This window comes from Hydra viridissima, unplaced genomic scaffold, assembly GCF_058129835.1.
Source record: "Hydra viridissima isolate aposymbiotic clone 2 unplaced genomic scaffold, HvirCarnegie_v1 scaffold_23, whole genome shotgun sequence".
Classification (NCBI taxonomy): domain Eukaryota; kingdom Metazoa; phylum Cnidaria; class Hydrozoa; order Anthoathecata; family Hydridae; genus Hydra; species Hydra viridissima.
Window position 1 is genome coordinate 391,149 of NW_028324322.1, and position 20,700 is coordinate 411,848.

The window sequence follows — 20,700 nt, forward strand, 5'->3', positions numbered from 1 at the left end:
GAAAATAAATAACTCCTAAACAGACCGTTAAGCGAATGAAATTCATTAATTAATATGTTTTAAATTCTTACTGATTTATCTAGTTCCATGTCTTGTGCATCCATAATTTCTTTTAGTGTGTTTGTTGCTTCATTTGCTTCGTTAATCATTTCTTCTTCTTGATCTTCTTCATCGGATATTTCAATTATATTTTTTTGTTTTATTGGTGTTTGGTCAATTGATGTAGCCATGGCTGATGTACATTGGTGTTCGCTATCTGGTTCTAATAAGTTATCTAATTCACTGTCAGTTAATGGTTTTATTGCTTGAGCTTCTTGTGCGTATTTGTTTGCTTCTTTTGGATCATCAACGGTATAAGAAAGTTGCATCAATATTTCGTATGCATCTGCTTGTCCATGACTACTATTTAGCATTTGTTTTAGTTCATTGATGTGTCTTTGTTTTGCTGCAGATATTTCTTTAGGTAGCTCTTTGTTTAAATTTCTTTTAACTGATTTTGTCTTTGGCATTTTAAAATGATATAGATTTTTATTACTTGTTGATTGGAGCGTGTTTAGCTGAATTATGAGGTTTTTGATGTGTTTTGTCTATTTATACGTATGGATTAAAGGATTACGTTAATCTTTTTTCCTATTGGTTAAAAACCGGTTTAAACCTGTTAATACGAAATATTTACAAATTCTTCCCGCTCCACCCGACCGACCATCCGGGCCGCCGAGTCACTATGAGATCTCATAGTAATTCGGCGGCCCGGATGGTCGGTCGGGTGGAGCGGGAAGAATTTGTAAATATTTCGTATTATCTGGTTTAAACCGGTTTTCCACCAATTGAAAAAAGGATTAATTTAATCCATTAATCCGTCAGTATAAATTGAAAAAACATTTAAAAAAGTCATAAGTCAGCTAACCACGCTCCTACAAACATAAGAAGAAAAAGCTATACCAATTTAAAATGCCAAAAACAAAATCAGTTAAACGAATTGTTAACAAACAAATATCAAAAGAAGTAGCAATGGCAAAGCAAAAGCATGGTACTATATATATGGAGAGCTCTCCCTGTTTTAGTTTGTATAACATATAGCTCTCATATCTATATAATATCTATATTATCATTCTATATCTATATAATCATATTATCATTCTATATAGTGGATGGTTTGCTCTAGTGTGAACCATCTAATACCATATAAGAGAGCTCTCTAGAGAGCTCTCTATATATATAGTACCATATATCCCATGGTCGCTCTCCCTGTTTTAGTTTGTATAACATATAGTTTTATTATGTTGTATATGTATACAATTGTAATATTTATATAATTTAGTATATGTTTTAGTTTGTATATAATATAGTTGTGTTATAATACAACCATAAGGTATTATAGTATAGATATATCCTATAGTTTTGTAGTATGACAATAAATAGTTATTGAGATAACTTAATGATATATATGAGAGTTATTAAGATAACTTAATGATTATATATGATATATCCATATTAGTATGAATATTTCATATAGATTTGTAGTAAGCCAATAACTTAGTAAGTAAGTTAAGTTACCTTAATAGCTATTTATTGTCATATTACAAAACTATATGATATATCCATACTATATTAACTTATGGTTGGATTATAATACAACTATATTATATACAATACTATACAAATACTATATACAAATCTATATACAATAATATTATTGAAGTATATACTTTATACTCTTGTCTCTCTCTCTCTATTATGTTACTCTCTATTACTATATTACTATAATCTCTCTATTACCTCTAAATATTCTATAAATATTACCTCTCTCTCAGAAAGAGAGAGAGTTAATATTTGTGCTAATATAGATGCAATATTATTTAGGCATTTTATAATATAAACAGAGTAAATGGGGTTTAATGCCCCATAGGGCTTAATACCCCACTTTACCCTACATATAATAATAATGTACAATATTCATCAAAGTCTTTTAGTAATAATATATATTACTAATACATGTACATATATTAAATTTAATATACACATAGATTTTGTTACTATATGTTACTCATACATACACACGTATTTAATATATGTGTATGTGTGAGTAACATCATTGTTACTCATACATTTTTACACACACATTTTATTATAATAAAATATGTGTATATTAAATTTAATATATGTATATATATTAGTTATATCAACACCGTGTTTATCAATAACGTGTTCATTGCGCATAATAATAATATTATTATTAGGTGCAATAAATACGTTATTGATTTAAAATTACTAATTTAGTAATATATACAGAATAATATTATATGATTTTATATAGAATAGCATATTAAATTAGCTATTTGAAATGCTATTTGAAATATTCTAGTTAAAATGGATATTCAAATGATTCAAGAAATTGTATTCCAAAATCAAAATTGGCGAAAGGCTCATCGTGCTGTCCTTAATGATTTTTCAGATGTTGAATGTCGTCAGAAATTTCGTTTACCGTTGCGTAAAATATCTGAGATTGTTAACACTCTACAGGATGATCTGTCTTCAACAACTGGCCAAAACAATTCCATTTTACCAGAAACTAAAGTACTTGTATCTTTAAGGTTTCTAGCAACAGGAAGCTTTCAAAATCCAATAGGTAAGAATTATATTATGTGTATATATTTATATATGTTATTGAAATGTATTTAAAAATACTTAAAAAAAAATAAACATGTTAGCTAATGCTTCACTTAATTGATATTAGTCCAGTGTTTAGATTATAAATGTACGTTCTTTAAGAGACAAAAACCAAACATGATTTTTTAAATTAACAGAACATATTAATTTTTTTAGAATAACTGCAATTTCACAAAACTATGTATTATTTTGTAAGGTTAAAAGTTAAGGTCACACATCTTGTATAAAATCACAGTTTTTATTCAAGAATTTTCCGTAAACATAAACAATTCATAAATTCAATCATAAACTACATCTGAATGAAGCTATGAAAGTTTATTATTTTTTAATTTTAGGCGACACTTCTGAGATGAGCCAGGCTAGCACTAGCCGAATAATCCATCAGTTTTGTGAGTCATTTATGCAACACTACAGCTACCTTGTCAAATGGTACAGTAGTCAAGAAGAAATAACTAAAGTGAAACAAAGTTATTTTGAGGCTTGTGGAGTAAAGGGTCTTTTGGGCCTAATTGATGGTACAATGGTGCCCATCAAAGGAGTCACTGGGGCTGATGAGCCAGCTTTTATTTGCAGGTAAAAAATAGTTTTTAAATGAGCCAAAGTAATCTTTAAATAGGCTTGAGTAGTATACAAATTACTATTAAATAATATGATTGACATTTTTATTTTTTTTTTTATTCAGTATTTATTACTGTAGGATCTAAATGATCATATTGAAGAGTTAAAATTCTAGTTCCTAATTATAGTTATAGTGTAATTATACATTTTAACTTATAAAAATTCGTTCATTTTGCTTATTAATATGTTTTGCTTCATTTTTTAGAAAAGACTATTCAGCTATAAATTGCCAATTTGTTGTCGATTATGATGGACAGTTCAGAGATGTAGTAATTAAATATCCAGGATCATGTCATGATGCTTTTGTTTATTCAAATTCTACTTTAAAACAAACGATGGAAGCTGATCCAGTTGCAGGTTTTCTTTTTGGTGATTCAGGATACGGGTTATCGCCAGTCATGATTACACCATTTAGTCCTGCAATTACCCCTGAAGAAATGTTTTTCAACAAAACCCACTCAAGGGTTCGAAGTAGAATAGAACGTTGTATTGGCAGTCTCAAAAACAGGTGGAGATGTCTACATAAAAGTGGCGGAACTCTTCAATATTCTCCTACCAAGAGCTGTTCGATCATTTATACTTGTGTATTACTTGAGAATATGTGCAATTCATTGGGTTTAGAAGAGCCAGATAATGTAGTAGCTAGCGACGATGCAGTTGGTAACACTGAGATGATAACAGATAATAACAGCACTGAAAATAATAGTAATTTTTATCACGTTGGTCGAAGACAAATCAACCAAATTCGACTTGGTTTAACTAGAAGAAATGATTTGAAAAACTATATGTTTGCCAATAGACATCCCCATGTTTTATAACGTTGTGTTATTAAATAAAACTGTTATTTAAAAAAAAAAAGCTTTCTTTATTTAAGAAATTTAGTGTGTAAAATAAAAATCTTTTTTTAAACTTTAATAATGATATTTATGTCTGTGTTTTTGTGGGATGTCTACGTCTATAAGTTCATATGGGATTGTATAAATTAATTTTTGTTTTATTTTGAAAAGATGTTAAATTAATCAACAAATATAAAATAACATTCAATTTATTAAAACTATAATATTGATTTGATTATTCTAAGATGCTATTAATGTGCAAAGGGTCTTAAAAATTTAGCTTTTGTTTTTAAATCAACATTAGAACAAATTATTTTAAATCAATAATAGAACAGCTATGCTATTCACTTAAGAATTTTTTTTGTTTCATGTTTCATTTTTTGCCATTCGAACATTCGTTTTTAGCTAATGATGAACATTTTTAACTATTATTAGGTAATAAATAAAATTAATAACAAATCAATTTATTAGATAATATGAATTAGATAATGTACATTTATTAATTATTTGAGATTGCTGAAGCGATTTCTTTCAGGGAATTAGTCATCTTTTCAGATGACTCCGCGAGACTTTTTGTTGACTCTGCAATGCATCTTAAGGTGTCGCCAATACTTTCCAAAAGTGGTTGATCAGTTAGAATAGTTGGCTTAAGAGCAGACGCTATTTGCTGTCCGGTTTCAATAATTTGTTGACCAAGCTTGGACATGTTTATCATATAGTTATCTACATTTGATGGCGATAACTTTCGTTTTTTAGAGGACTTTAGTGACTGTTTACACTCGACATTCTAAAATTAAATTTAAATTCGATGTTAAGAAATAAAACAATTTTAAACATAAGTAGTAGTTTATTTATTTTATTTACTTTTGTTGTAAAACAAAAATAATTTAAAGGGAGTGATGCACCTGTTTTGTAAAAATTGGTTCAACAGACGCTTTGTCTTGTATTGTCAAAAACGTAGGAGAACTAGTTGATGCAGTGGAACTTAGCAATTCTTTGGTAATTGAGGATGTATCGTGCAACAATGGTGTCTATAATTCAATATGAGTACTGATTACTGCCAAAAATTGAAAAGAACACTAGGGATCAAAATACAAATAACATATTTTTTGGGAAAATAATATAAAAATACTTTTTTGGACTCTTTTGAACTAGATTGCACTATATTCTCTTTGTAAATCTCATTATCGTTGCAATCTGAAGACTGCATATTGTTGCTAAATTATACAAGTATATATATATATATATATATATATATATATATATATATATATATATATATATATATATATATATTAGCAAATAATAAAAATAAGCAAGAAAATTTATTAAACTACCGCATTGCACAAAAAATAGTTTGCATACTGATCAACCGTTTGTTCCTTTGGCTGTAGTGAAAAACTCCCTGATATCTGTTGAAAAATAAAGTCGTTATTCGATGTGGTAGGACTTTGAAGAGAGTCAATACCTCCAGTGATTCCCTGTAAATATATATGTATATATATATATATATATATATATATATATATATATATATATATATATATATATATATATATATATATTATATATATATATATATATATATATATATCCATATATATTTATATATATATATATATATATCCATATATATATATATCCATATATATATATATATAAAACACACAAAAATTATATTCTTCTAAAATCATTACCATGTATGAAACTTTTGGCATCTTAGACACCATTTGCTGATCAATGGAGTTAAGCTCTTCCAAGCACCCCTCACCCCCGCCAGTCTTGTTTAGACTAGAAATAATCCGTGCTGCTTTTCCCTTGCTTTCAGATTTTTGATCAGATAGCTTCTTTTTACATTGTAGCACTGTGCGGTCTGAACCGACAAGAGAAACCTGGTCTGCAATTTTACTCCATGCATCGTCTTTTGTAAGTTTTGAGATTGCTAAAAATAATTGAAATTTTTTATTAACATTAAAAATGTTTTATCATTATTATATAATATATATCTAAAATAAATCTTTTTTACAAGGAGAAAATTTTCTATCAAGCAATCTCTTATTCTCGTTATACAGCTTGACCAAAAGTCCTATCTGCTCAAGCGTCCAATTTTCAGCTCTTTTTTTAGAATCTTTCGTGATTTCTGACACTAGAGTAAATAATTTCTCAAAAAATTTTAGCATCAACATATTTATCATAATGCCATAATAAAATAAATAAATAAAACGCCATACATAAATTAAAGCACTAAACTACTTTTTTGTACCATTTAATATAAATTTATACTACTATTAATATTAAAAATGATTAGTAAAATATTTAGTAGAAAAAAAGAGCTAATAAAAATAAAAACCTACTTCTAAGCAGCAATATTTATTTATTACTTATGCTACTTTGAAGAACTTTATTTTGTTAACAAAAATAAGTATAATAAATAAAATATAATAAATAAGTCTGCAGATATTTTATAGTAATCAGTAAAGGCATTAAAAATTAATATGTACATTTATAATTTTTAATTATTTCCTTATTAGATCATTTGCTGAGTAAATAGTATATTATTTTAATTTAATTAATCAAGAAAATAGTTAAAGAAACATTTAAAATTTAAATTAAGTACGTGTATTTCCCCAAATAAGGAAGAAATTACTAGAAACATCTCTCTCTCAATCGTTCATTCTCCTTAATTCTCCATCTCATCTTCACTTCCTTTTTTGGGAAAATATACGTTCTTAGTTATATAATTTATATATAACGTTCTTAGGTATAAATAATTATATAATAACTTAGTTATTATATAATTATATATACATGCAGATATAAATATATATAATATATATATATATATATATATATATATATATATATATATGTATGTATATATATATATATATATATATATATGCATATATATATATATATATATATATATATATATATATATGTATGTATATATATTAATATATAAATATATATGTATATATATGTATTTATATATATATATACATATACATATATATATATATATATATATATATATATATATATATATATATATATATATATATATATATATATATATATATATATATATATATATATATAATATTTTTAGTAGATACCTATCAAAACAAAAGAATTTAGTAATACTAACTACTTATTCTATACAAATAGTTTTTAAATATTTGCGTAAGTTTTTGCGTAAGTTTTTGCGTAAATTTTGCGTAACTCATGCGCAACCTTAACTTTACGCAAACGCTACGAAAAAGTTGTGAATACCAAATAGTTACGCAAAAAATAGTTTGCGTAAGTTTTTCATAACTTTTGCTCAGCTACGCAAGAGTTACGGAAAAGTTGTGAATAAGCACCCTGTATACTAGCAGTTGATTGTAAGTAAGACAACTCATTGAGAATCCCAAAAACAATTTTAAGTTTGGATTATCAGATAGCTTCTTTACCAGGTTATATTTCAATAAATTTCCCACAAGTTTGGTAGATAATTCAATATCAGAAATATTATAGAAAGGCAGAAAAATTTTTGTGCAGAATAAGCATTACCAGGTATATGAAGTTTTGAATTTTTCATGTCAATTTGTGAACTCAATTGCCTTTTATGAATATGTACAGGTTTTATGTACTGGCACTCATATAAAACCTTTTGAATATTAAAGTACTTGTTAAAAAGGAAGCCTGTGTGGGTCTTCGGCCTGTATATTAAATTAAAAGTCGTTTTTTTTTTAACATTGATAAATTTTTGTGTGTAGTTAATCTGTTACATCAAATTGTTTAAATTTTTTAATATGGAAATCGTACTCTGAAAAAAAAAAGCATAAATGTTTTTATTTAATTTCAAACATAAATAACATCTACAACAGTATAGTTATAAATATCTGTAACAGTACTTTCATATCAATACATATATACACCTTTGATTAATATATGAATTTATATACATCTATTTAGATACTTAAAAAAATGTACACACAGACATGAATATACATATTTTCCTATGAATGCATAAAAATATACAGTATTGGACAAAACATTTGCAACCAAATAATGCTAATTTAGCTTCTTTATATAAAAGTGCTGCATTTTTTCAATTTAGAGAAATAACTATGTAACTGTTTAGAGACAAAGTTCTTCAAGTTTTATTCATCACAAAGTTCATTATTTGTACACGAAAATTAATAAATCAATCAAAAGTATTAAAAAAAGTTGATTTCCTTCTGGACAAAACAAGTGCAACTCGACAAAATGTTGACCAAGCTTTGTTTCGCTATCAATATTTCGTGGCGAATCCTTTGTTGTCGATCACAGCCTTGCATCTTATTTTTTTATTATTTTAGTTTACATTTCTTACATGTCGTGATTTACATGTAATATAAATATATAAACTTGGAATCTGGAAGAAGATCATATTGATCTTGTCGCCGGAACCATATAAAAAATTACAATATAATTACAATATAACTTTTAGACCATATAATACAGTTTATAACAAAATATTATTCAAAAGATTTGAAAAATAGTTAGAATAACATCTCAAAAATATTTCAATATATAATCCGTTGAAAAAATAATATTCTTTAACTTATTTTTAAAAACAGAAAAAGAGATAGATGAATTTAAATAAGGCTGGACAATTTCATTCCAGAGATAAGGTGCTCGATAATCTATACGAAACTGTTTATGCTTTGTTTGACAAAAGGGTTCTTTTAAATAGTTTTTATTTCGCAAACTATATTTATTCTTTACTTTAAAGGTAAATAGATCTTTAAAAACATTTAATAAATGGTTGTTCACACAACAAAACGTAAAACATAAAGTATTATACAAGTTTAGTTCATAAACGTTTAATAAATTCATATCTTTGAATAAAGATTTTGTGTTTGAAAAACGATTTAAAAAATATATTACTCGCATTGCATGTTTCTGATGGCGGTAAAGACGTTGCAACTTACTTTTACCTGTACTTCCCCAGGCAATATTTGCATAGCTTATATAGCTATGAGTAAATGAGTAGTATAGTTGTTTTAAATTATTTTTATTTAAATAATTTCTGGCCTTATAGAGGATTCCAATACTTTTTGCAACTTTAGTTGATAAATAATTAATATGAGTTTTCCATGTCATATTTTCGTCAAGATAAATACCTAGGAACTTTAAAGCGGAATCTTTTTTTATTTCTACTTCATCAATATAAAGTTTAGGTAAATTATTAGGTAAAAAACGTTTTTTTGTTGAGGAGTGGAAAAGGATCCACTTTGTTTTGTCAATGTTTAAGGTTAGTCTATTGCATTTAAACCAAGTAGAAATTTGTATAAGTTCTTTATTCATATTTAAAAAAAGTTTGCTAATATCTTTGTTAGATAAAAATAAATTAGTATCATCTGCAAACATAATTCTCAATAGGTTCGAGGCCTTATTTAGATCGTTGATGTATACTAAAAAGAGAAGTGGACCAAGGATAGAACCCTGTGGAACACCACATTTTATTTCAATTAATGTTCTATTTTGTAGATCAATAGGAAGCAATTCTTCTCCGTGGTAGACGAATTGCTTTCTATTAGACAAGTAGCTTTTATACCATTTAATCAATTTGCCAGTTATTCCGTTGAATTCAAGTTTTTTAAATAAGATATCATGATTGACTGTATCAAAAGCTTTTGATAAATTGACAAAAACGCCAAGTGTATATTGTGATCTAGCAAAATAATTTGAAACTTCGCGTGTAAACTGATTAATGGCTTGTTCGGTTGAACTATTTTTTTTAAAGCCAAATTGATTTTTATATAGTAAATTATTTGAAATTAGGTAGTTTTATGTTTTTTCGAAGATGATTTTTTCTAAAATTTTCGAAAACGTAGGAAGCATAGAAATAGGACGATAATTATTGATGTTTGATTTTTCTCCACCTTCATGAATAGGAATAACTTTGGCAATTTTTAATAGATCAGGGAAAACCCCTTGTTGTAAAGATATTTTAAAAACTTTAAATAGAATACCGCTCAAATTTTCATAGCAATCTATAATTATGTTCCCGTTTATTCCATCCGCACCGAGTGCTTGGTTTCTTTTTAGGGATTTAAAGGCTCTTTCAAACTCTTCAATTGTTAAATCTAGGGATAAGTCATGGGGAGAAAGTAAATTATTTGGAGTTGTCAAAAAATCATTAAAGGAAATATTTGTAGGAGGAATCCTATCAGCCAACCTGCTTCCAATATCCGAAAGTATTTATTAAATTCTTTTGCTATTTCATTTGGATCATTAACACAAACATTGTTTATTTTAATCATTTTCGGAAGGAAATTTAAACTAGTTTTCTGTTTCCCCGTTATTTCTTTCAATATTTTCCATATTTGTTTTGAGTAATTTTTATATTTGGTAATTAGATTAGAGTAATAATTTTTTTTCATGTTTTTACGAATTTTTTCAAATAGAGTTTTGTAGTTTTTATATATGCGTAAGTTAGCATGGGATTTTGTTTTTAAATATTTTATATACAATTTTTGTTTAATTTTTGAAGATTTTTTAAGACCCTTGGTAATCCAAGGACTATTTAAGGTTTTTGGTTTTAAGATTATTTCGGAGACGGGAAAATTTGCATTATACACCGAGAAAAATGTATTAAAAAACTTATTATAGATTATATTTATGTCTTCATTAAAATTTATGTCCTTCCAGTTTAACAATGATAATTGATATTTAAACGTTTCTAAATTTTTTTTGCTGAAAATACGTTTTCTTATAGTTTGACTTTTATTACAGTTAGGAGTTGAAATGGCGTTGATTGTTAGAAAAATGGGAAAATGGTCTGATATATCTAATTTTATAATGCCTTTTTGCATGTCATTGTCATATACATCTATTGTTAAAATGTTGTCTAATAGGGTGGCTGAGTTTTTTGTTATTCGAGTAGGCTGGTTGATAAGCGGTATTGCTCCTGATACAAATATTTCATCATAAAATCTTTTAATTTTTATGTTTTCGCAATAGCGTAAGCAATCCATATTAAAATCGCCAATTACAAAGTTTTTTTTCTTTTCTTTGTTACCTTTATGAAAAATATTGTGCTTTAAGTAAAAGCTTAAGTTTTCTGACGCACCACCAGGTAGCCTTTAACAACAACTTAGAAGAATGCTTTTGCTTTTTAACTTTTCGCTTTTATTGTTTAAAATTTCAATTGTAACGATTTCTTTATCGTCATCAGAAACGCACAAATCATTCCTAATGTTATTTCCAATGTTTAGTTTTACGTAAATCAGAATTCCTCCACCGCGTTTATTCAATTTTCTTTCTAATAAAATTGCTTCAAAACCAGGAAGATGGAAATTAGAGTTATTATTAAGCTCATTTTGTGAACACCAAGTTTCCGTTAAATAATATCAAAATAGTGTTTAGTTTCTTCTATAAAATGCCGAAGATTTTCAAAATTTTTGTTTATACTTCTTATATTTATGTGGACAATTCTGATTTTTTTGTTTTCATCGCCATTTTTAGAAAGAAATCTTCGAGGGATAGATTCGATCAGGTGATCAATGAAACTTTGTGGAATCGCAGCCCAGGCCTTTTAGGTTTGTTCAAACAGTTGATCCTTATTACGAACACCTTCACGATTAATTCTGCGGTTGATGATCTCCAACAGGTTCTCAATAGGGTTGAGATCCGGAGATTAAGGCGGCCAATCCATCACCGATAGGTGGTTGTCTTGAAACCACTGCTTGACTACTTTTGCTGTGTGTTTCGGATCGTTGTCTTGCTGAAAAACCCATTTTATTCCATTCAGCGTGAGGTAACATAACATCTTTCAGGATATTTTTATACATGAAACGGTCCATTATTCCATCGTTTCAATGTATTGGACCTAGACCGTTAGCAGAAAAACACACCCAAACCATTACATTGCCTCCACCATGCTTCACGGTCTTATGGCAGTAACGTAAATCGAGGCGTTTTCCGGCCGGTCGACGTACACGACAAATGCCATCACTCCCAATGATGTTGAACTTCGATTCATCACTGAACAGGACAGTTCGCCATTTCTGCACATTCCAGTCAATATGAGATGTAGCAAACAGAAGTCTTTTCTTCTGGTTTTTTAGTGAAATTAGCGGTTTCTTTGCAAGGCTTAGAGTAAACAGTCCGGCTTCAACAGCACGTCGTCTGATTGTTCGGTCCGATACAGGCAGCTCTAATTGCTTTTGTATCTCGACTGATGATATCCAGGGATCCTTCTTGACGGATCTGACGATCATTGAATCCTCTCTAGAAGTGGTGGAATGCGGTCCTCCAGCTTTGTTATCTGCTGCCAACTTCCCCGTAGATTGATATTTGGAACATAGTCTTGATACGGTCCATTTTTTCACGCGATACTTATCACGAATACTTTTTTGTGACATTCCACTTACGTAATCACCAATAATTTTCTTTCTTAGTTCCAATCCAAGACTGTCGGGAGCCATTTTTGCACTTGAAGTCATAAAAATATTTCTGGATGCTACTGGATGCTTCCAGATGCCTCTTCTGGAAACTTCTGGAAGCTTCTGCATGCTTCTGGAAACTTCTGGATACTTCCTTTAATTGTTAAAAAACTTCCGTGTCGTTGAAACGGACCAGATTTAAGAAAATGAAACAAACCAAAAAAGTTGCACTTGTTTTTTCCGCTGCAAAATGGCACTTGTCAACGAAACTCTGCCTGTGTGCTGTCACCTGTCAGCTGATTGCTCATGTCATGGCATGCTATGACTCCAGACTCCTGAACTGTTTGCTGTGGTAGTATAGTTCGTTTCGTTTTTAAGACGTAAAATTAGGAACACTTTTTAGCATCGTTCGATGTTGGTTGCAAATGTTTTGTCCAATACTGTATACTTTTATATTTATATATCATGTATATATGTTTATATATCATTTACATGTATATACACTGTGTGTCCCAAAAATAACCGAACTTTTTGGATATAAAATAAAACACACTCTATATCATCATTGAAAGTTATTATTTATTCAAAATAGCTTCCATGATACTTAATACAACGTTTGGCAGGATCAACCAGCGTATGCATAGATTTATTTATGTCATATATAGGAATGTTCTTTAGCATCTCGGTTACAGCTGCTTGAATGGCTGGGATATCATCATAAAATCCTCCTTTCATCTTGGTTTTCAGTTTTGGAAATAAAAAATACAAGTAAAAACACTATTTGGATAGTGTTTTTACTTGTATTTTCTATTTCACATGTTGCACACTTGTCCAAAATGGGAAATAATTACTCCGAAGCTTCCCGAAAAAACCCTTTGGAGCGAAGTATCTACATATGTTCCTGATTAGAAAAATGAAAAAAATGAAATCCTTCATGGCCGTCCGAGCGAGAAATTTTAGTTTTAAAATGTAAGAAATTGCGACAAAAAATATTTTTTTGCAATCAAAAGAAAACACATTTTTTATTCACTAAACATTGATCTACACTACATAACAGATCCCTGATGCATGGGTAAGTCACTAAAATGTTTAAAAAACTTCAAAATCAAAAGTAAAATGATTGTTTAGCAAGTTTAATTTTGATTTTTTTTAAAATGATTTAACATTTGTCCACTGTAGATTGCTATTATTCTTTTTATTCTATGAACACATAACAAATAAATAATGTGAGAAAACAATGTGAGAAAACAATGTATTCTTTAAAAAATTAAGTTGGGGGCAGCTTTAATGTTAGTTAGTCAAGCTTTTTTGAAAAACTAAAACATAAATAAACTGAAACAAAGAGACGATGTTTTCTTGATAACTTTGCATTATAGACGCTTGCTGTTGAAATCTACTATGCAACTCAGCAACTTTTCTGGATAGTCTGGATGACCCAGAGGCCTTTTGTATCTCTCCCAGTGGGTTCGGAAACTGTGATGAAGGGCTTCTGTTGTCTGTTCGCTGAATGGTCCAAGAGACTTTTTGTGACGATCAATGAAATCCTTGACATGAAAGAAGACAGTGTGGACTGTTGGACTCACACTTACTTTTGGCAAGGAAAGGAAAGCCAGTTGAAATTGGTCAATTTTCTTTGAGTAGTTTGAATCCAGATGATTTCCAAAGCAGGCATTCACAACTGCATCAAACTTTCTCAAAGTGTCGACGAATGGAAAAACATGAAAAGCTGAACAATTCTCTGCTTGTCTTTGAAGAAGGTCAACATTTTTGAGGAGTTTGCGGCATTCATTCCCAGCAAACTGCCCTCCGTGAAAAGGCTGTTCTTTGATATGAAGAGCTTTAGGCCATTCTTCAGCCTCAGGCCAGGAGTCCTTTAGTGCCTTGAACAGATGGTTCACTACACCGAGAAGGAGATGTAGCTCCATTGGTGGTATGATGTCAAGAACAAGTGCATTGTCAGAAAAATCCAAGAGGGGCTCATGCACCACATTCTGAAATTGTTTAGCCTTTTTCATGTCTAAACCAGCTGCTTTAAATGAGGCATAAGATCTTCTGATGGATCCAAAGGTTCGAAAGTTACCATTCTGTGATAACCTATTGTGGTCAATGTCACACCATGTGCAAGGGTGTGAGCTGACATGTGACTGAAGCCCACACACAAGGTTTGCCACCTTCAGGTCACTTGAAAGAAGAAAGTCAACTCGCTCAGAGAAGATGAGAGATAGTATTGTTCTCAAATTCTCATAGTTTTCTGGTACATCCTCTGCTACAGCAACAAGAAGTTGAGATTTCACACCACTGTCTTTTGCTGCAAAAGATGTAAGTGTCTTCTTGTCTGGTGGAGCTTGAACTTGAGAAATCAATTCATCTTCTTGAATCCCAAGGCTAACCTTGAGGAAACCACCACCACCGTCAATTCCAAGCTTGACTATGTGCTCTTTATACACTTGTCTTTTGAGCAAGACATCATTGAGAAGTTCGGAGAGATTCTTGCAGTGAACCACAATTTGTTTCTTTGTCTGAGACTTTTCATGTGTCACAGTTATGTTTGTGTGAGTGAAATGTTCAGATAGTTGTGTACCTATTTGATGGAATTTTGCCCGGAATTGAGGTTCAACAACTCTGGCTTGTGCAACATGGTTCAATGTTGAGGCCAATTTTTTGACGCTTGCATTAGACAGCCCTGTGTTTGTCTGAATGTTTGCAAGGTCTTGGGCTTTTAGAACTACTTCATCACCAAAGAGTCTTTTTGCGCTTGCTGCACCTGTATTAAAAACATTGCTATGAGTAGGAGCAAATTTTTCACATAAACAACCAAGTTTTCTTTATGGAAAGTAAAGTTTAGATTTGAACTGCAAATTTTATTTGTTAAAGTTTTTTTCTTTTGTAAAAGACAAAGACAATGGCAAAGTTTTAATTACTATCAGATAAAAGATTTGCAAGTTACTGTTACCTGGAGTAATTGGCAAAGGTCGCCCACCACCACTTTGTGCTATTCTTAGGGTTCCATGAGGAGAAGCCTCTTTAGATGAAATGACTGCTGAAGCAATCTGTTCACTGACTTTGGAATCTTTTGATGCCAACATCTTTATGTTATGCCTGAATTTGAACTGATTGCATTGATGAGGTACTCCTCTTCCAATTAAGGAGAGGCAATCAGAACATCTTCTTTGGTCTTGGGATGGTAAAGGCTGTTGTGGCATTTCAAATGGGTGCTTTTGCAATGCTTTCAGGTGTCCAATTTTGCAAATGATGCAATCACACTGCTGTCCTCTTGTCTCAGGCCTAGGGATGACAGATGAGAAATCAAAAATGGGAGGGACAGAGACATTCTCACCATTTTTCTTTCTCCTCAGAAGCAGTCTGCAAGAATCACACATTCCAAGTGGGACTCGTGTGTCACAAAAGTCAACATCCTGAGAAATCAGACTCTTGACTTGGTCTTTAAGAAAACTTGTTAGCTCCCTAGAACATTTTTTCATACAGAGGAGACAAACTGACTTCCGACAGTCTTCATGATTTTTTGCTGAGTTTGGCATTTTTGAGTTGTGCATTCCACGAATGAAAACATGAATGTCATTAAAATGCCTTTTCCCGAAATTTGGTTCAATATTTTATTAGGAATGTGCCACTAATACTTAAGAACTGATTTTTTCATCAAATTTTGAAAAAAAAAAATTAAAATTTTTTTTGGCAAAAATCTTATTTTTTAAACTGAAATTTCTCGCTCGGACGGTCATGAAGGATTTCATTTTTTTCATTTTTCTAATCAGGAACATATGTAGATACTCCGCTCCAAAGGGTTTTTTCGGGAAGCTTCGGAGTAGTTATTTCCAATTTTGGACAAGTGTGGTTGATAGATCAGGCGAAATGGAGGGTGGTTGATGAGAGAAATCCGTTTTTTCATCAAAAATTTTTTCAATTTTTTTGGTCTTGTGAGGCGGTGCATTGTCGTGCAATAAAAACAGTTGTTTTCCTGCTGGATATTCAGGTCTAACACGACAAATTCTTTTCCACAAACGATCTAAAATGCCTAAATAGTATCCTCTATTAACAGTTCGACCATCTAAAACAAATTTTTTGTGGACAATATCCTTCGAATCATAAAAAGTAATTAACATTGTCTTCATTCGAGACTTCTGGAAACGCAATTTTTTTGGTTTTGGCTCGTCTTTGGACTTCCATTCAGCAGATTGACGCTTAGTTTCAGGGTCATATTTAAAGCACCATGACTAATCACCAGTTATGATCGAATCAAGAAAGTCTGGATCGTTTTCAACAGTTTCAGCAATGTCTTTGCAATGCTCCACACGAGCGATTTTTTGGTCTTCATTTAATTCATGTGGATTAAAACGCGTACATACCTTTCTTTTACCGAAATCTTGAGTTAAAATTCTACAAACAGTGTTTTTACTTGTATTTAGTTCCTCAGCCATTTTTCTCGTAGTAAAACTTGCATCGATACCAATGATTTCTCGAACTTTTTCCACCAATTCAGCACGATTACTAGCTTCTGGACGACCTGGCCTCAGATCATCATTTAAATCCTCACGACTATTTTTAAATCGTGTAAACCACGTATAAACTTGAGTACGACTCATACAATCATCACCATAAATTTTTTTCATCAATTTGTATGTCTCAGCGAATTTTTTTTCAAGTTTAACACAAAATTTTATAATCGCTCTTTGTTCCATTTTCGTTTCGTAACATTAGGACGCGTTTTTCTTTTATTGAAATGGCTGTAACTTTCACATCTGTCATCCGATTTACGTGAATGTAGGTGCGTTTGAAAGAGGATGAATGTGTCTTTGTCATGCTGCAAACTATCAATTGATGGCGCTGCATGTTATATGATTTAAATATGAAGTTCGGTTATTTTTGAGACACACCGTGTATGTGTACACACGCATATTACGTATTAGGCCATGCCAAAAATATCACGAATTTCTGAAAATGAAAGGTTGCGGTATAAATACCTGTTCTATACATAAAAAGAAGTATATATACTAAATATGACCTCCCTAGAACTGCAAGCTTCTCTTCAAAATCTCGATCTGCCAGTGTTAACACAGAAACCTTTAGGGCAAGGTACCAAGAGAGTACCAATTTCAGAATATAATTAATATAAATATAATACTAATTTTGACATCAAGTTCTTGCTGTGTAACATAAGCTAACTTAAATGACAGGTAATCATATTTAGCATATTCTGCTTTGTATGAACGTTAATACCATGGAGCATAAAAAACTGTACATATAAAAGCTGACTTTTCCAGGTGAGGTAACTGATCTTTAGGCAGAAAATCTATTATACCTGATGTCATAGCAATAGTTAAATTGTAAAACCTGTCAGCCATGAAACAAGCATTGTGATTGGCTTCTGATTGATGAATTTTAAAACCATTCAGCTTTGGTGATGAGACATTTAAATAAAATGCAGCATACTTGACTAGACGATTATAATCATCTCTTGGAAATACTTTGTGATTAAGAGCAAACTTCAGATATTCCTGAGCTTCCAGGTAAAGTTGATGAAGTTCAGATGCAGCTTCCAGCTACTTTTCATCAAATTTCTTAAACTCAGACAGGTCAGCTTTTTGAATTATGGCATGATATTTTTCCAGTCCTTCCTGAAATCTTTATGGAACTGTCTATCTGGTGCAGCAGTAAGTCCAAGGACAATTACGATTGCCTTATGTATTGCTATTTCAAACATGAGATGTCTGCATAACAGCCAGAGAACAGGTTTTCCCAAAATAAAGCACAATCAGGTTATAATTCCTGCTTGGGCTCCTGTATTAACATGGTAGTATCTGCAACTGTATTAACATGGTAGTATCTGTATCTGTAAGTTGTGAATAATTTCTGTTTCATCAACAGCTTTGCCAGACTCTGCAGGTAAAACACCAAGTAAGAGATCGTTTTTATTCTCAAATTCAGGGCCAGTACTACAGATTGCAAGATATTTTCATTTAGATGTTTTAACAGCTTGCCATCAAAAGGGAGAACAAGGTGTTTTCCAGCCATTATCACTCTGTAATTTTCTCCGTTGGTAATACCTTAATAAAGATCATTTTTTAATACAATATATTATTGTTATAATGATTTATTTTTAGGAAAATATTCCACTTTTTAAAGGTGTAGTAAGATTTGTATCATAACTTTCATTTATAATAGATTTATATTAGAAAAACAGGGACAAGAAATATGGCATCTGAAGAAAAATCTTTTGATTTGAAAAACAAACTTAACTTAGACTGGCAAAAAGTTGGCATAAAACTTTTTCTTTAGGTGTTATATCCCTTTTCCCTTTAAAAATTACCTTGATGTTCAATTACTTTCGCTCTTTCTCTTGAAATACTGGATTAAGAAATGCCCATCTGATTAACATCTCCTCCCAGATAATTAACAACAGACGACAACAGCCAGGTTTGTAATTCAATGCTGATTAACCCTCTAGCACAAATAGGTGTAGTTACTGCCATCAGTTCTTCTCTTGTGATCTTTTTATTTACTTGCATTGAGCCTTTAGGTAAGACTTTTGGGGTTTTATCATGAGCAGCACCATATTCAAAGTCATCATCACTTCCTTCGAATGAGTCTTCTTCTCCTGCAAAATCTGGATCTGTCAAAATTGAGTCAAACATATCCAAACTGGCTGGACCAGAATGGTATATTGGTATATTCAGAATGAGCAGAGAAAACCCCAGACTCAGCTACAAAAAGCTAGCACAAATCTTCAATGAGTCAAAAAATAATCCAAAAGTTAGCAGAGAGCTCGTGAGACGAACATTGTCGGACAAAGATATTGGAACGTACATAGCTGCTAAAAAACCTCTTCTTTCAATCACGGATAACCGTAAACGACGAGTGTGGTCCAAAGAAAGGCTGGACTGGTATGTAGAACAGTGGGCAAAATTTATTTGGAGTGATGAAGCTAACTTTCAAGTTGTAAACCGCAAGGGAAGAATCTATGTCAAAAGATTTGCAACTGAGAATTATTCAGACAGGTTTTTGCAACATCGTCGACAAGGCGGTGGAGGTTCGGTTGGCATCCGGGGATGTTTTTCTCACAAAGGTATAGGCTTCTGTGAGCTGTATGAAGGCCGAATTAATCAATACACCTACAAGAACACATTGGAAACGTGTTTAGTTCCATCAATCAGACACTTGTATGGCAGAAGCAAGCAATTCATCTTTCAACAAGACGGGGCTTCAGCTCATACAGCACACTCAATCAAAGAATATTTTTTGAAAAAAAGTTCAATGTGATGCCCTCCCAGCAAACTCGCCATGCTTGCTCCATGCATGGCCCACCATCGGCCGACAAGCATGGCCCAAGCCAAGTGTTGCTCACCGTTTAATGCATGGTCCATGCATGGCAGCCGTTTTTTGACCAGCGTTTAGCCGTTGCTTCACCAATGCTTATTTTTGTTATTTTTAGTTCGTTTTTTTTTAAATTACTTTAAACCGGCGTTTATACGTTACTTTGTAATTGCTCATTTTTATGTTATTTTTGCTTTATTATTATTATTTTGTTACTTTTTTTTAAAACTAATACTTAGCACATAAGAGAATTTAAATTAAGAGGAATTCCTCGTTCTTCCTTTGTTCAAAGACGTAATAAGTTGCCGGAGGAAAAATATGAAAATAAGTCAATGTTTACTTAACTCAGAAAAGGTATACGCGAAAACATATAATTGATGAGATATTTCAAAATATTATAAAATGGAATGTAGAAAATTAGGTCCACCGTTTTTGCAATACGCTTTATATTGATAATTATTTTACATTTCAATAAAAGTTAGTTAAAATGCAATTCAAATTCATATAAAGGTTTAAGATTAGCAAAAGCTTAGCCATCATTTCTTCGGCCGCCATTTATTCGACCATATGGTGTTAACTATCGATACTCTTCGACTTCACATTTTACTGCAATCTTTCTGGCATGTCAAACTGCTTCTGATAAATCAAAAGTAAAACAATTGATCGTTCGTAATATAAGACATTTACACTTAAAAAATTACATCTACACTTATTACTTATTATACTACGTTACTTAACAAATCACTCGCTGACAATTTTACATCGCTGTCAACAATTAATCCAAACAAGTTTTTATCTATTTTTAGACATAAAAACTAAAATTCATA

The 20,700-nt window shown here is 30.9% G+C and overlaps 2 protein-coding genes and 2 pseudogenes across 4 annotated transcripts in view; 1 reads left to right on the forward strand and 3 right to left on the reverse strand.

Annotated features, from left to right (window-relative positions):
- Nucleotides 1-20,700, forward strand: part of LOC145187181 (uncharacterized) — a 101,970-nt gene that overhangs the window by 70,327 nt on the left and 10,943 nt on the right. The window lies entirely within an intron of this gene.
- On the reverse strand, nucleotides 4,570-6,529 carry LOC149876254 (uncharacterized). Of its 2 annotated transcripts, XM_090075649.1 has the most exons (7): nucleotides 6,479-6,529; nucleotides 6,151-6,270; nucleotides 5,822-6,066; nucleotides 5,490-5,605; nucleotides 5,257-5,341; nucleotides 5,030-5,155; nucleotides 4,570-4,911 (listed from the first exon to the last, which is right to left on the reverse strand). In XM_090075649.1, coding segments are annotated over exons 1-7 (981 nt in total). In that variant the 5' UTR covers nucleotides 6,480-6,529; the 3' UTR covers nucleotides 4,570-4,623. The 2 variants fall into 2 exon arrangements, with proteins under 2 accessions (XP_089931775.1, XP_089931774.1); XM_090075648.1 differs by lacking the exon at nucleotides 6,479-6,529 and having other exon boundaries at nucleotides 6,151-6,404.
- Nucleotides 7,886-16,113, reverse strand: LOC149876255 (uncharacterized; annotated as a pseudogene).
- On the reverse strand, nucleotides 17,220-20,050 carry LOC149876256 (uncharacterized; annotated as a pseudogene).

Excerpts from the sequence above, each read along its gene's own strand:
- LOC149876254 (XM_090075648.1), bottom strand. The coding sequence starts at position 6,319 with ATGATAAATATGTTGATGCTAAAATTTTTTGAGAAATTATTTACTCTA. Across the intron at positions 6,067-6,150 it reads TGATAGAAAATTTTCTCCTT|CAATCTCAAAACTTACAAAA; the intron begins GTAAAAAAGATT and ends AATTATTTTTAG. Across the intron at positions 4,912-5,029 it reads AACCAATTTTTACAAAACAG|AATGTCGAGTGTAAACAGTC; the intron begins GTGCATCACTCC and ends ATTTAATTTTAG.